Source organism: Canis lupus, chromosome 26 (assembly GCF_011100685.1).
Source record: "Canis lupus familiaris isolate Mischka breed German Shepherd chromosome 26, alternate assembly UU_Cfam_GSD_1.0, whole genome shotgun sequence".
In the NCBI taxonomy this organism is placed as follows: domain Eukaryota; kingdom Metazoa; phylum Chordata; class Mammalia; order Carnivora; family Canidae; genus Canis; species Canis lupus.
In genome coordinates this window covers 969,949-984,551 of record NC_049247.1, presented here as the reverse complement: position 1 = coordinate 984,551, position 14,603 = coordinate 969,949, and the positions used below count along the sequence as shown (strand labels likewise).

Sequence of the window (14,603 nt, the reverse complement as noted above, 5' to 3'; positions counted from 1 at the left end):
GCGGAGGCGCTGGTGTGCGCGCCCCCAGGCCAGGGGTCCCCGGCCAGCCCCGGGTAGGCCTCGGGAACTGGGACCCGCGGCGCGCGCTCCGCCGAGCACCTGTTCCTCGGGCTCGCTACCCGGCGCCGAGCCCCGCCCCGCCCCCCGCCCCGCCCCCCGCGGCCGAGCCCCGCCCCGCGCCCCGCGCCCCGCCCCGCGCCCCGCCCCCCGCGGCTGCGGCTGCGGCTTCTGTCCGCGCGCGGCCGCCGTCTGGCGCGCGTTCCACTTCCGCCTTCGCCCACGTGGTCCCCGCTCCGTCCGCGGCGCCGTGAGTGGGTGCGGGTGAGAGCTCGTCCCCGTGGCCCCGGCGACAGCAGCCGCCGAGGGGAAGCCGGGCAGGCGGGTGGGGCAGGGGAGCCGGGCGGGCAGGGGCCGCGGGGAGGGCCTCGGGGAGGGGGCCGGGCGTGCCCTCCCCCTGCACCCGCGCCCCGCGGCGCATGGCGGCCCCCAGTCTGCGGGCGGCGGCCGGGGCCCTGCGGAGAGTCTGCGGATCGTGGAGCCCGCGCCCGGGACGGCACCTGCTCTGGTAACCGCGGCGCGTCGGCCGGGCCCCCGCCGTCCAGCCCCGCGCCCCCCCGCCCCCGCCCGCGGCGCTCACCGCCCGTGTCCTCGCAGCTCTGCCCCCATGGCCGGGGACGTGCGGGCCGCCGCCCTGGTGAGCGCCGCGCTGGAGCAGGACCGGAAGGCCCGCAGCGGCTGGCGGGGCGGGGCCCGGGCCTGGGAGGACCCCGAGCAGCAGGCCAAGAAGCGCCGGAGCGGCCCGGACGGGGAGCCGGACGGGGAGCCGCACAGGAAGCCGCCCAAGCGGAAGATCGTGCTGCTCATGGCCTATTCCGGGAAGGGCTACCACGGCATGCAGGTGAGGCCCGGCGGCGGGGTGCCGGAGCCCAGGACTCGCCTAGGGCCCGCTTTTTGGGGGGACGACTCCTGGGGCTCTCCTGGGGTCGCGGCGAGGGAGAAGGGGGCGCTGACTTCTGGGCTCCCTTCCCTGGGGACCACTGTGGGGCTTCAGGCCGGGGCCTCTGGGTAACATCTGTCCAGCTAGGCCGTCCCGGAAACAGGGCGTCACTCTTCACCTGGTTTTCAGCGTGATGGTGCATCCCTTGGGGCAGGGTTTAGGCTGGAGTCCCAGCAGCCCTGAGCATTGCTCTGGTCCCAGGAAGTGCCACTGGGGCTTTCACAACTGTCCTGTGGCTATGGGCAGGGGACTGAGACTCCTGGGCTCCTGTCTCTCCTGAGGCCGAGGGGCTGGGAGGGGCCCGCTGTGGGTGTTTATCAGAAGCTGGAGGCTCAGGCTGTGTGTGAGCAGAATTCTCTGTGCCGTCCTCCAGTTTCACCCCTTCCTGACAGGGCGCAGGTGCCCCACAGGTACATGAAGGCTCTTGTCCCCGTCATCAGCTCCGAAACCTTGGTTGTCTGTTCTCTGATCTTGTTGAAGCTTGAGTCAGTAGGAAGTTCGGTGCCATGCCTGGAGCGTCCAACTGCAGCAAGTTTAATACATCTGTGCCTGGTCTCCCAGGGTGTAATAATTTTCACTATGAGTCATGGGAGTAGGAAGTATACTTCAGGTCGCACCCAGAAAATTGATTTTGTGATGTTGGGTCCCCTGTGCCCACAGGGCCAGGGGATGTAGCCTTGGGAATGCACGGACCACCCCAGCTGCTCTGGGTGGGCAGTCAGCTGCTTTTCTGAGAGGGATTTTGATGAGGCGCATTTTTGCCTTAGGCACGTCTTCAGAACTTTGCTGTGTCTCAACGGCTTCTGTTTGCCCCAGTTTCCCTTTTAGGGAAATAAGGGGTGGAGAGTTGACAGTGGCTCCCAGAGTTGACGGAAGGACAGATGGAGAGACTGCCCCTCGGCCACCTTCCCCACTGCCCCAGCTCTGTCCATGTGTGTTGCTGTCTGAGGAGCATTTATGACTCAATGCGTGCAGGGAGACTGTCAGACCTCAGGAAGAACTTCCCACTCTGTTGAGTCTCAGCGAACAAAGTGTTCGGGGGGCCCCCTCATGTCCCTGGTGTGGGGAATGTTTTCTTTGAGAAGCATCAGGTGGTCACGTGAAGGTGACCTGGAGGCCCTGGGTTATGGTTAGGGCACGCTGAGAAGCGGTAGTGTTATTAGGAGGTTCTAGAAGTGGTGGGTGTCCTTCCCTGCTGTGCATCAGTCCCAAGTAGTTGTACAGGCTGGTCACGCGAGCTGAAGGATTTGTGAGAAGCCAGGGATGCCGGGTCTAGCCCTAGCATCCTGGAGTGGGTTTCCTGCCCACTGTGCTGCTAAGGGGGGGGGTCCCTCTGCAGCCAACAGCTGCTGACCACAGAACGGCTCTGTGGCAGGAGGGGCGCTGCTTTCAGATCTGACTGGGTGGGAGGGATTCGTGTCTTGGGTGATACCCTCTGTCAGCTTCTCACCTGGCTGCCCAGGGTGGGGAGTTTCTAGAGATGGGATACCCTCAGGTAACTACCCTAGTTGCCATAGGGTCGGGGAAGAGCCACATTGTGTCCCTGGGGCCGCAGATGTGGGCACAGCACTCAGGTGCCCTACGGGGAGCATTTGTGGGCAGTGACTGAGTGAAAAAAATTGGTTTTCTACTCTTTTCTTCAGAGGAATGTTGGATCCTCACAATTCAAGACCATTGAAGATGACTTAGTGTCCGCCCTGGTCCAGTCTGGTTGTATTCCTGAAAACCATGGTGAAGACATGAGGAAGATGTCCTTCCAGCGGTGCGCCCGCACAGATAAGGTAGGTGCCACCTCTGTGTACCCCCTGCAGGTTCTAGCAGCACCTGAAGCTGCCAGTCTGTGTGTCCTCCGCAGCACTCGGCAGCGTCTGGACACGATGTCCACCGCCTTGGGCCCACGCAGCTCAGGCATGCCAGGATGCATAGGATGGGATGTCCCGTTTTCCAAGAGGGGAAAGGAAGCAGGTAGCTTTGGGGTTAGTCGTTGGTTTTATTTAACTTAGTTTATCCAAGATAGTCTTTTTTCACCACATAATCAATGTAAATACAGCCAGCAAAGCACAGTTCCCATTGTTTGCATGTGTGCACGTGTCACAGCAGTGCGCTGTGTGCTCCACGCTCACAGCATGTCACCACCACAGGGGCCACGACTCATAGACTGGGCAGCCTCAGCGGCTGTGGCCGATGCTGTCTGCTCAGTCCCAAGACTGAGTCCCACTACGCTGGCTCACTGCCTCACACACCTGTCCTGGGCTCCGTTGTGGCAGGTGTGGCAGCTATGCCGGGCAGTCTTGCCGAGTTGTGCTCCTGGGTATGGGACCAGCATGGGCAGGAGCTCCCCAAAGGAAGATGGAGGGATGCTGGGCAGGCGGGTGGGGCACAGCTCACAGCATGTCTTCTGCCCCAGCCCTGAGATGCCTCTGTGCCTGTCTGATGTCCCTGGGATTCTGACACGGTCATGGGCAGGTTAGGATCCTGAGCAGCTGAATAACACCCGGTTCCAGAGGTACCCAATCCCGGGCTTTGTGTGCCAGGTGATACAGTAAGGTTTCTTGTGGTGCAGGCTAGGGTCCTGTGCTTCCTTAAGGTCTTCCTTTCCTCTTTAATCGTTCTAATTACAGCTCTCTGGTTGTTCCCAGGGCAGGAGAAAAGCAGCTATTTGCCTGAGCTAATGGAGAAAGTGTTTCAGAGCATGATGCTTAATTTCCACTGTTGTCAGAGATTGTTCCATTCCAACATGTTTTCCTCCTACAGTTTGGGGACCCTGAAGGAAGACACAGGAAACTTCTGATACTAACATCCCAGCAGTCATGTGTTCAGCCCTTTGGATGAATAAATGATAGCATTTTTTTGTTGTTGTTGTTTATTTCAGACTCCTTAAAAAGTAGCTTTGTTGAAATATGATTCATCCCTTCCAGGTTGCCCACTTGTGTTATTCAGTGGATTCTGATGTGTTTGCAGAGTTGTGGCACTGTCCCTGCAGCAGGTCGAGGACACTTTCATCTTCCCAGGTCCCTTAGCGGTCTCTCCCGCTCCACCAGCACATACAGAATGTTCTCATTTACACATATGAGGGATACTGAAACATAGCAGTGCCATCTATTTTCATTCCTTTTTTTTTTTTTTAAGATTAAAAAAAAAGATTTTATTTATTTGAGAGAGAGGAGCAGAGGGAGAGAGGGAGAAGCAGACTCCCTGCTGAGCAGGGAGCCCAATGTGGGACTCGATCCCAGAACCCTGGATCATGACCTGAGCTCAGGGCAGACACTCAATTGCTGAGCCACCCAGGCACCCCAAGATTTTGTTTTTTAAAGTAACCTCTACACCCAGCTTGGGGCTCAAATTCACAACTCACATCAAGAGTTGCACATTTCACTGACCAAGCCAGGCAGGTGCCCTTTTTCGTTCGTTTTTTTGTTTTTGTTTTTGTTTTTTGTTTTTTATCTAAATGTTTGAAATCCATTGTGTATTTCCCACTCATGGAGTGGCTGTCTGATGCCCTCTGTGGCTGTGTGTGGCCAGATGCTCTGTATGAGAGAATGTGGACCTGGGGGCAGTGGACTTAGTCTGGGTAGCATCTTCATTGTTCATTTTTTGTTCTTTTCCTCAATCTCTCCAATTGTTTTTTAGAGAGCAAGGAGGAGGGAGAGACTTAGATGGCACAGTGGTCGCCCCCTGGTTTGTGGGGGACACATTCCAGATCCCTGGTGGATGCCTGCACTGTCAGTGGTGCTGAACACCCATGATATGGTGCTCATAAACGCGGCCCAGGGAGAGACAGCAGCAGTAGCTTGGGGCAAACCAGGACATTACAGCCATGTGCTGGCCTGGAAGTTGTGTGAGTGGGGGATCTCTCAAAGGCTTTCTGGGCTGTATCCACTGCCCCCTCAACGAGGGGAGGAGATGAGATGTGCCCATGTGATCAGATGGGGGGTGCAGATGGCATGGGCTTGTGCTGGAGTGTCAGCAGCACGGGTGACCATGGGCACCTGGAGTGGGGACAGCAAAGCCATGGTTGAGGCTGGACAACCGCTCTTCCTTGCTTGGCCGGTGGTTTCCTGACTAAAATTGCGTGCTCTTTTTCCCTATGTGGTGTGGAGCACGTATGAGGGGGCCTTTATTTCCCACCTGCCTGGCGTGCTGTGTTCCATTGTGCTCTGCAGCCACCAGTGATCCTTAGCAATTGTGCTCTGCCTGGCCCCTTGGTGTGCGGAGCGCCGTCCTCATGTATCGCCAGCCCCTCAGATGGGCTCCTAAACTCAGAACTTGTGCAGGAAATGATGCAGCGTTGGCATGGTCCTTAAGGAAACCACCTCATGGAGGGGTGTGCCTGACCCTTCTGCTTCCTTTGCAGGGTGTGTCTGCGGCCGGCCAGGTCGTGTCCTTGAAGGTGTGGCTGATTGATGACATTTTAGAAAAGATCAACAGCCACCTTCCACCTCACATTCGGATACTGGGTAAGCGTTGCAAGGCCGAGTGCTGCATGGTGGCTGGGCCTGCAGGAACGTGAAACCTCAGACTGCTCTGGTGCAGAATTAGGACACTGGGGCGATTGCCTAGTGGTTGGTAGAAGTGGTGGTTAGTACCCAAAGGGATGAGCTGGATAGACACTTGGGACCTCCCTTTGTGGCAGCACCTTGTTTCAGCTAAACACTGAACATGAACATCCAGGTTTGGTAAAGTTAAAATTGGGGTGATAATTAACCTCTTAAAAGCAGCCTGTTAAATGGGAGTTTTAGGTCTTTGTTGAGACAGTCCTGTCCAGTTGATTTTCTGCTTTTGAGTGGCGTGTCCGGGCCATTAGTGTTTCTGTGCTTTTGGCTTGGTTGGTTGGTGTAGAGCTCACCATTGGTTTCTTTTTGTCTTTTCTGTTCTGTGTTCTCCTTTTTCCGTTTTCTTTTGGATTAATGAATGTTTTTCCTAATTCCATCTAATTATCACCTTGGTTGCCTTGTTAGCTGTACCTCACTGTGGTTTTTGTGTTTGCTTTGAGGGTTAAAGCAGGAATTGGTAGATCCTCTGTAGTGGGCCAGGCCATGTGGCCACCTGACCTTGTCTTGGCTCCACGCCCATCTGCCTCTTCACGCACGGGCTGTTAGGCAGCCACGGTGGCTGTCTCTGTTAGAACGTCCTTCTCGGGATCCCTGGGTGGCGCAGCGGTTTAGCGCCTGCCTTTGGCCCAGGGCGCGATCCTGGAGACCCGGGATCGAGTCCCACGTTGGGCTCCCGTGCATGGAGCCTGCTTTTCCCTCTGCCTATGGCTCTGCCTCTCTCTCTCTCTGTGACTATCCTAAATAAATAAAAAAAAAATCAATCTAGAAAAAAACAACGTTCTTCTCTAATAACCACTCACCCCACTTCTCAAAGTGTCTGAAGACGACAGCAGCACCCCTGCATTAGTCCCCTTGGCCCTGGTGCTGATGGGCATGTATCATATGGCCACTTGTGCTACTAACCCATGCAGTGTGGTTTTTTCAGGCAGCCACTTGAGAAAACTTTAAATGGAAATTTAATTGATATATACTGCAGGCTGTATTTAAGCGTAGGGTTTAGATGCGTGCACACACCTGTGGAACCATCCAGGGTAGGGCTGCGAACCCCTCTACCTACTACCCCTCCTCACTGGCTGCCACTGCATTCTGCTGCGGATTAGTTTGAGCCCGAAGCGTTTTATGTGAACAGAAATCAGATTGTACGTCTGGCTTCTTTCACAGAGCCGGGTGTGCATGGGCCCTGTCATGCGGCCGTGCCACACATTGTTTCTCCGTGTGCCTACCAGGGGTGCTAGGCTTCCGTGCCATCATGGACAAAGCTGCCTCAGGTGTTTGGTGCAAGTAAGGGGGTTCTTTCTACGAAGGTGGTAACGCTTATTGATTACTTTGCCTACTACTGAATGTCTGTGTTTCAATGTAGCGTGGTTTTTGTTTGCTTTGCTGTGGTCCTTCTCTGCCTCTGGGGAGGGTCCCCTCCCGAGACTCCCCTCACGTAGAACCAGCGTTTGCACGGGAAGCTCTTTAGTGTAGTCCCTAGATCAGCCCCAGTTTTGCTGAAACAGCTCCGAATCCTGTACAGTTACAATAGTCGGCGCTCCCACTGCAGTGTGACGTGCGGGGCAGGCAGTTTCCCTCAGTGTGGCCCTGGGGCCTGGCTGTTGGGCAGCCTGGACCCTGATCCCGGCAGACAACTGCCTGCACAATGCGCCCTGGTGATGCTCCGTGTGGACAAAGTGAATTTTTTTTTTTTAAGATTTATTTATTCGTGAGAGACAGATTGAGAGAGAGAGAGAAGCAGAGACATAGGCAGAGGGCTCCTCATAGGGAGCCCAATGCAGGACTCGATTCCAGATCCTGGGATCACGACCTGAGCCAGAGGCAGGCACCCAACCACTGAGCCACCCAGGCATCCCCGAAAGTGAATTTTTAATGCCAGGCAAAAAAGAAAACTTAAAATTACCTTCAAATCAAATAGGACAGTAGAGCGAGAGCAAGGAGGGCAGGAGCCCCAGGGCCAGGCTGGCTGGAGGCGCCTGGCTACTTGTGAGGTGTGGGCCCAGACTGACCCTGAAGGCCCAAGCACTGTTCAGGCAGAGGAGGGCAGGGGGCTGCCTGGTCCTCCCCAGTACTTTGTCCTCAGGGAAATTCTCTGTCTGCACATGTACAATTCTGTGCTGCTCACAACTGGAGACCTTCGCACAGCACGCACTTCATTCTGTCTTCATCCTTTCCTTGAAGAGTTTGTGTGTTGTGTGTCTGCTGGGTCTGTCAGCTCTCCGAGTGTGGGGCCTCACATCCCGCAGACCTGCCTTCCTGTGTTTCGGGGACTGCCTTCTGCTTCATCCTGCCAATGGTCTAGAACGCGTTTGAACGTTTTTCTCTTTCTCAGTTGGCTCTAGTTTTTTTTGTTTTGTTTTGTTTTTTTGCTGTTAGATGTGCTGCTGCCTGTAGCCTCCCATAGAACAACTTGTAGGGCATGGTTTCAGGTCTGCAATGTATTCTGTGGACAGTGGCAGAGGGCAAGCATGCACCTGCCTGCACCTCAGCAAACCCTAGGGTTTTAACACCCCTGGTGTTTCCATTGAGTCAGTTTGCATAACTGCAGTTGAGCATCAGGTACGCGTGGGTTCAGTGCCTAGAAGCTGTCTGTCCAGGTGCTCATTTGCTCATTGGCAGGGAAGTGTTGTCCTCACTTGCCTCCTCTCCCCTCAAGGACTGAAGAGGGTCACAGGCGGCTTCAACTCCAAGAACAAATGTGATGCCAGGACCTACTTCTACATGCTGCCCACATTTGCCTTCGCCCACAAGGACCACGATGTGCAGGATGAGAGCTATCGGCTGAGTGCCGAGACACTGCAGCGCGTGAATGGGCTCCTCGCTTGCTATAAGGGCACACACAACTTCCACAACTTTACTTCGCAGAAGGGGCCCCAGGAGGCCAGCGCTCGGCGGTACATCCTGGATATGTTCTGCGAGGAGCCTTTTGTACGGGAGGGCATGGAGTTCGCGGTAATCAAGGTCAAGGGACAGAGCTTCATGACGCACCAGATCAGGAAGATGGTTGGCCTGCTAGTGGCCATTGTCAAGGGCTATGCCCCCGAGAGTGTGCTGGAGCGCAGCTGGGGGGATGCGAAGGTGGATGTGCCCAAGGCGCCAGGGCTTGGCCTGGTCCTGGAGCGCGTGCACTTTGAGAAGTATAACCAGCGCTTCGGCAACGATGGGCTGCACGAGCCACTGGACTGGACACGGGAGGAGGCGGGGGTCACAGCATTCAAGGAGCAGCACATCTACCCCACCATCATCAGCACTGAGCGCCACGAAAGGTCCATGGCCCAGTGGCTGAGCACCCTGCCCGTGCATGACTTCAATGCCACTGCCCACATGGCAGTGGGCGCAGGCACCAAGGTGGGGGCTGTGGCTATGGGGCTGGAGGCCAGGGTTCGGGGGCTGCTACAGGCCCTCCCTCTTGGGAGCTCGGCCAAGCTTCTAACCTGCTGTGCACTGGTGTTGTGTCTGTTATGCAGATAAGCAAGCTCAGGCACAGAGTGGTGTGTCAGGTCCTCAGGGTCACACAGCAGCGGATAAGCAGGGCTAGGGCACTGGACTGGGTGGCCGGTGACCCCAAAATGCTGCTTGTGTTTGTTCCCCACTGTTTAGTGACCTTGGACAGAGGCTGTGCTCTGTGGTCTGCCTTTCTGTTTGTGGGATGGAGGGGTCAGGTCAAGTGCTTCTGGGGCTGGCATGGCTGGGTCCTCAGCACATCACTGTTGTCATACTTGTTCTGAGACTTGGGGTTCCTAGAGAGAGGCACACAAGATGCTTACCACCTGCTTCGGGTGGGCTGTTGTCTGGCCCTTCGTCCTGGGGTCAATGTACTTGACCCTGCTAGGGTCACGGCTCTAGAGCGGCTCATCCCTGTGGGTTGTGTTTTAGGAGGAGGGCATCTGGGGCCCTGGAGCTAAGCATCATCTATGGCTTGAGTTCTTTCCCTGGGGCGGGAGATGTCCCTGAGCTGTGTGCTTTGGGGGGCCCAGCCACTCTCCAAGGATGATGCTTACCTGGAGTGCTGGGAGAGTGCTTCTCGTCGTCTGCACACTCAGAAAGGCACTGTTCTTCCTCCACACCTGGGCTTGTAAACTTAAGCATGCAGGTAAGGTAGGCAAGGTGTGGAAAAGCAGGTGTGCAGGTGAGATGACAAGTGGCAGGGGTATCAAGTGATGGGGATTGGACATGGCAAGCAGAAGTGCTCCTGGTCTGTCTCACTGCCACCAGGCTGGCACGTTGTGGGGAGTACCACGTTGGGAGAGCTTAAGTTTTTCCAAGAGAAACAGGCATTCTAGAATCACATGTTAAATCTTCCACTCTTTCTGTGTTGATGGTGACCAGTTCTCCCAAACAGTGTGAGGCCAGATGGAGCATGTGTACACATTGGAGCAGGGGGCCAGACTTGCCCCCTGCTTGACTCCTGCTGGGCCAGGCTTCCACTGCCTGCTGTCTGTAGATAAGGGAGGGCCTGCGATTGTGCAGTTTGGAGTAGCCCTGCTTTCTCTGCCCTGGGGGCACTGTATCCTGTGGGGATCCCGTGGAGCCTGATGAAGACCCCCTTGGCCCCAGCCCTGCCTCTCCCTGAGCAGACTGGGTTCTTGAACTGTAAGCTTAGAGACCAGGAGTCGGGCTGAGACCCAGGGCTTCCACTTGTCCCCAATGATAGGGCAGGCTGGGGGCAGGCCCTGATGCTGAGCTTCCCCACAGACAGCACCCCGACAACTCTGCTCTTGTTCTGCAGGTGCCCAGCCCTCCAGAAGACAGTGACTGAGGTGGAGGCTGCCTTAAGAGTGCCTTGGGGTAGCCCACAGGTGCAAGGAGCCGCCACGGCGGGCCGTCCTTGCCACCATAGGAGAGCCACACTGCGGCACTGCCACCTCAGGGTCGTGAGACCTGCATCATGTTGGGTTTCATCACAGGAGGACCTGTTGCGAGTGTGTTCTTAGCTGTCATTAACTGTATACACCTCAGAGTGTAAAGACACTATTTTTTTAAAGAAGCAATTTTCTTATTAAATAAGACAAACTTTGTTTAAATCACTCTGGTTTGTACGTTTCACTTAGTCTTTCCTGTGTTGTTTGCCTACAGAGAGGGAGGAAGTGCTGTGTGCTGTTAGAAACAACATAGCGCTGGTGGGTAGAGGCCAGGGTAGATGGGCGCTCCTGGTAGGCCCTCCAGATGGGGCTCGGTGGTGGCTGTGCAGAAGCCAGACAGCCCAGACAGGGTGATCCCTGACCCCGAGCAGGGCTCCTCTGTCCATTTGGCCCTTTCCGCGCTTGGCCTTCACCGTCTCATCCACCCCACCCCTGCCCACGTCCAGGTGTGAGGAGCGGGACAGAAGAGGGGACAGAATGTGCCCCTCTGTGAGCTCTCCAAACAGAAGACCCATCAGTAGCTTTTTCCCTCTTGGGTCAAGGGCATGTCACACGGTCCTGTCTAGCTGCAAGGGATGCTGGGAGATGCACTTGGGAGAACAAGTGGTACATGATGCACCACAGAATAAAAGTGACCTGTTAGGAAGGAAGGGGGGTCAGGTGATGGGCAGGCAGTGGGCAAGTCTGTGGAAGGCATGGATAGTTTCAGGTAGAGAAGTGGTGTGATTGTGCAGGTGCTGGTGTACCTGCACAGGTGTGTGAGTACACATGATGATGTGTGCATGCAGACGATGGCATATGTACCCATGCATACGCATGTGTGATTTTGTGTATGCTGGTGTACCTGCACAGGTGTGCGAGTACACACCTGATGCATGCATGCGGAAGATGTATGGCATATATACCCATGTGTATGCATGTGATTGTGGGCATGCTGGTGTACCTGCACAGGTGTGCTAGTACACGTGATGTGTGCATGCAGACGATGCCATAAGTACCCATGCATATGCACATGTGATTGTGTGCTGGTGTACCTGCCTGTATGCATGTGCTATGTGCATGCATGTGGCATGTAGAGTGTGTATGGGCATACCTGTGTATGCACTAGGGCTGGGCAGGTATCTTCGAGGGCTTCTTCCAGGTGGACAGATGGGGTGGCATGAGTATAATCATGAAGACTGGATGCTGGTGGTGACCTGGGGGAGGCCCATGAGCAGAGGGTGAGTGAAGTATGTGTATGCAGCCAGAAAAGCACTTGAACTTCCTGATGCCAGGTGGTTGGAGGTGAGTACAGGAGGGAGGATTTAAGGGTCACTTGGGCCTTATGCTTGAACTGATGAGCTGGGGCCACTGGGGAAGGGTGTGTTGGGAGAAGATACAGAGGTTGGTGTTAGGCTGATGTGCCCATGATAGTCAGGGCTCTTTATTAAGTCATTTCTGAGGGCAGAAATTAGTTGAATAACTGCTGGGACTGTGGGTTCTCCCATGAAAGGCTGCAAGGTCTTGGTCTGAAGACCAATCAAGCCTCTAGAGTAGATAACTCCCAGTTGTGGCTGTTAAAGTAATGAATGGATAACCTGTTTAAGTCACCTTGGAGAATCCCTGGGTGTGTGGCATGTTAAAGTAATGAATATACCTGAGCATTCCTAGGGCCTCTAGAGGTTTGTGGCTTCTCCCAGTGAGCCCTTTGTGTATATTGAACCCCATCTGGTCCCCCCTTCACAGTGGCTTACAACACACTGGTCTCTTGCCTATCTCAACATAGCATGGCTTTGCAGCCACAAAAGTCTTCATTGTTCTTGCTGGTGGCTCATTGTGTAGATGGTCTGCACTGTCCAGCCTGCTGCCAGGCATTTGTCCAGACCATCCTTATACATCCTTGTTCACATGTGTGAGTAGCCCTGGACGCAGAATCAGCAGTTTGATGGGTTTCTAGTGGCCACTTGATTTTGACAGCTCTTGCCCTCCACGGAGCCCTGCCTCTCACTCCCTCCAGAACCTCAGGGGAGCAAGCCTGACTTTGGGGCCAGCCCCAAAAGTCCTCCATTGTATGATCCTTCCCTGAGTGTGGAAGGCCATAGAAAGTTAGGGCGAGGATCTGCATAGTCAGGGGGCCAGAGGCCAGAAAGCAGTGTTATCCCAAGGTCACAGGAGGGCAAGACCCCGCACCTCCTTTCCCTGCCCTGGCCCCTGGACAAGGGAGGAGCTCAGCTGCCTGCCAGGTCCCCACACTGGCCAGCATGTAAGATGTGCACCTGAGCCAGCCACCTGGGAAATGAGGAAATGGTGTGAGTTGCTCTCATCTGTGTATATTGAGACCACATAGGTTCCTGAGAGAGCTGTCACTGGTTCTGTGTATAGTCGGACATTTTCTTCAGGAAATTTGGAGTTTACAGATTGTTGGGGGTGGGGGGCTCAAGGACCTGGTTTTGGACTGGACCAGATGCCTGGAGTGACTCCTAGAACAATACAGAACTGGCCCACTGAGACATCAATTCCTCATGCTGCCTCTGGAGCTGGGGGGATGGGAGGACCCAGAGCTCCCCCACCCAGAGCTGCTGACATGCTGCCTAGAGCTGTGGTGCAGGGGGAGGGGCTCATGCCAAGAAGCTCAAAGTTGATGGCCATCCAGCATTGGGCCTCCCTTGCAGGAGAGAGAATTGTCAGCCCTGCTTTCAGGCAGGAAGTGAGCCAGGAGCAGTAGGAAGGAGGTGGCCACCTCCCATGCACCTCTAGTCTTGCACAAATGCAGCAAACAGAAGGGGCATAACGCAGCTGGGATGCTGGCACGTAATGCTTTTAACTTTCCAGCTTCACCAAGGAGGTGGGTAGCATGAGGTTGAAGGAGCCAGGCCACCTAGGCAGTTCTGTAGGAGGGAGAATGTTCTTGGGAACACGGTGCTGGAACAGCTGCTAAGTGCAGCTGCCCACTCCTGCCTCCTTTTTACAGCCAGGGTTTATTATTATTATTATTATTTTTTTAAATTTCAGTTTAACATCCAAAGGCATTTGCACCTGCACTTTGCCAAGATGCTTATCCTGTTAGCCTTCTTTCAATTTTTTAAGATTTAAAATTTTTTTAAAGTAATCTCCATACCCAATGTGGGGCTCAGACATTGAGATCGAGAGTCACGCTCCACCGACTTATCCAGTCAGGTGTCCCTGACCTTCATTTTTTAATTTTTTTTTTTTTTTTTTTTTTTTTTAATGATAGTCACACACAGAGAGAGAGAGAGGCAGAGACACAGGCAGAGGGAGAAGCAGGCTCCATGCACCGGGAGCCCGACGTGGGATTCGATCCCGGGTCTCCAGGATCGCGCCCCGGGCCAAAGGCAGGCGCCAAACCACTGCGCCATCCAGGGATCCCCTGACCTTCATTTTTTATTTAAGTGAATTTTTTAATGAGCTATAACTCCTATAGCATGAACGTATCCTTTCAAAGTGCACAATTCAGTGGTTTTAGTACATCCACAAAGTTGGCCGGCACTACCTAATTTCACATTTTCATCAATCCCTAAAGGAATCCCACTCCCCCGGCAATCGCTAACCTATCTTCCACCTCTATGGATCTGCCTGTTCTGCACATCTCATATGAACGCAAGCCAACAATACGTGGCCTTCTTTGCCTGGTTTTCCCAGGACCACCGCATTTGCAGGGTTCATCTGTGTCCTGGCAGGTGCCGACAGGTCGGCCACCCTTAACTGGCTGAGGACCGCCCCCTCGCACACAGTCGCCCCCTTTCCCGGTTCATCAGCTGGCGGCCAGTGGGGTGGTTTCTGTTTCGTGACTCCAAGGGCAGCGCCAGGAGTGTGTGTGGCTGCAGAGGGCGGGAGGCGGGCAGCGGAACCGCGGCGCGCCGTGTGTGGGAGCTCCCGCGGCCTTCGCCAGGCGCCCCAGGGTCGCACCTGCGCACACCCCGCCAGCCTGCCGCGGCCCTCGGCGTAGGACGCCCCTGGCCCGCCTGCTCCCCACCTTGTTCCCCCGCCCCGTTCCCTGGGTCGTGGAGCGCGTGCGCACTCGGGGGCTCACCCACATTTCGCCGCTTCAGAGCCCCCGGGTCCCGGGGCGCCCGGGCGCGGTCGCGCGGGGCCGCCGCGGGGAGCACAGGTGGCCACACGGGGCCTCTGAGAGCCGGTGTGTCGGGCGGTGCCCGCCGTGCCGTCGTGCGCGCCCATGCGGGGCCGCCTTCTCTC

At 55.5% G+C, this 14,603-nt stretch overlaps 1 protein-coding gene and 1 long non-coding RNA gene across 5 annotated transcripts; one reads left to right on the top strand and one right to left on the bottom strand.

The window, feature by feature from the left end:
* The first annotated feature begins 228 nt into the window (after window positions 1–228).
* On the top strand, window positions 229–10,574 carry PUS1 (pseudouridine synthase 1). Of its 3 annotated transcripts, none has more exons than XM_038574700.1 (6): window positions 229–321; window positions 655–898; window positions 2,641–2,778; window positions 5,352–5,454; window positions 8,204–8,895; window positions 10,277–10,574. In XM_038574700.1, exons 2-6 carry the CDS (start codon window positions 665–667, stop codon window positions 10,304–10,306), a joined length of 1,197 nt encoding a protein of 398 aa, XP_038430628.1. In that variant the 5' UTR covers window positions 229–321; window positions 655–664; the 3' UTR covers window positions 10,307–10,574. The 3 variants fall into 3 exon arrangements, with proteins under 3 accessions (XP_038430628.1, XP_038430629.1, XP_038430627.1); XM_038574701.1 differs by having other exon boundaries at window positions 247–315; XM_038574699.1 differs by lacking the exon at window positions 229–321 and adding an exon at window positions 462–565.
* LOC119866128 lies at window positions 4,349–14,579 on the bottom strand. 2 transcript variants are annotated; one of them, XR_005379068.1, is made up of 3 exons: window positions 14,444–14,579; window positions 11,503–11,605; window positions 4,349–9,287 (listed from the first exon to the last, which is right to left on the bottom strand). It is a non-coding gene; the product is annotated as an uncharacterized LOC119866128 (long non-coding RNA). The 2 variants fall into 2 exon arrangements; XR_005379067.1 differs by having other exon boundaries at window positions 14,440–14,565.
* Window positions 14,580–14,603: the final 24 nt, after the last annotated feature.

Coding starts and splice junctions, on each gene's coding strand:
- PUS1 (XM_038574699.1), top strand. CDS start 477: ATGGCGGCCCCCAGTCTGCGGGCGGCGGCCGGGGCCCTGCGGAGAGTC. Junction 2,779..5,351: donor GGTGCGCCCGCACAGATAAG/GTAGGTGCCACC, acceptor CTTCCTTTGCAG/GGTGTGTCTGCGGCCGGCCA. Junction 5,455..8,203: donor ACCTCACATTCGGATACTGG/GTAAGCGTTGCA, acceptor TCTCCCCTCAAG/GACTGAAGAGGGTCACAGGC.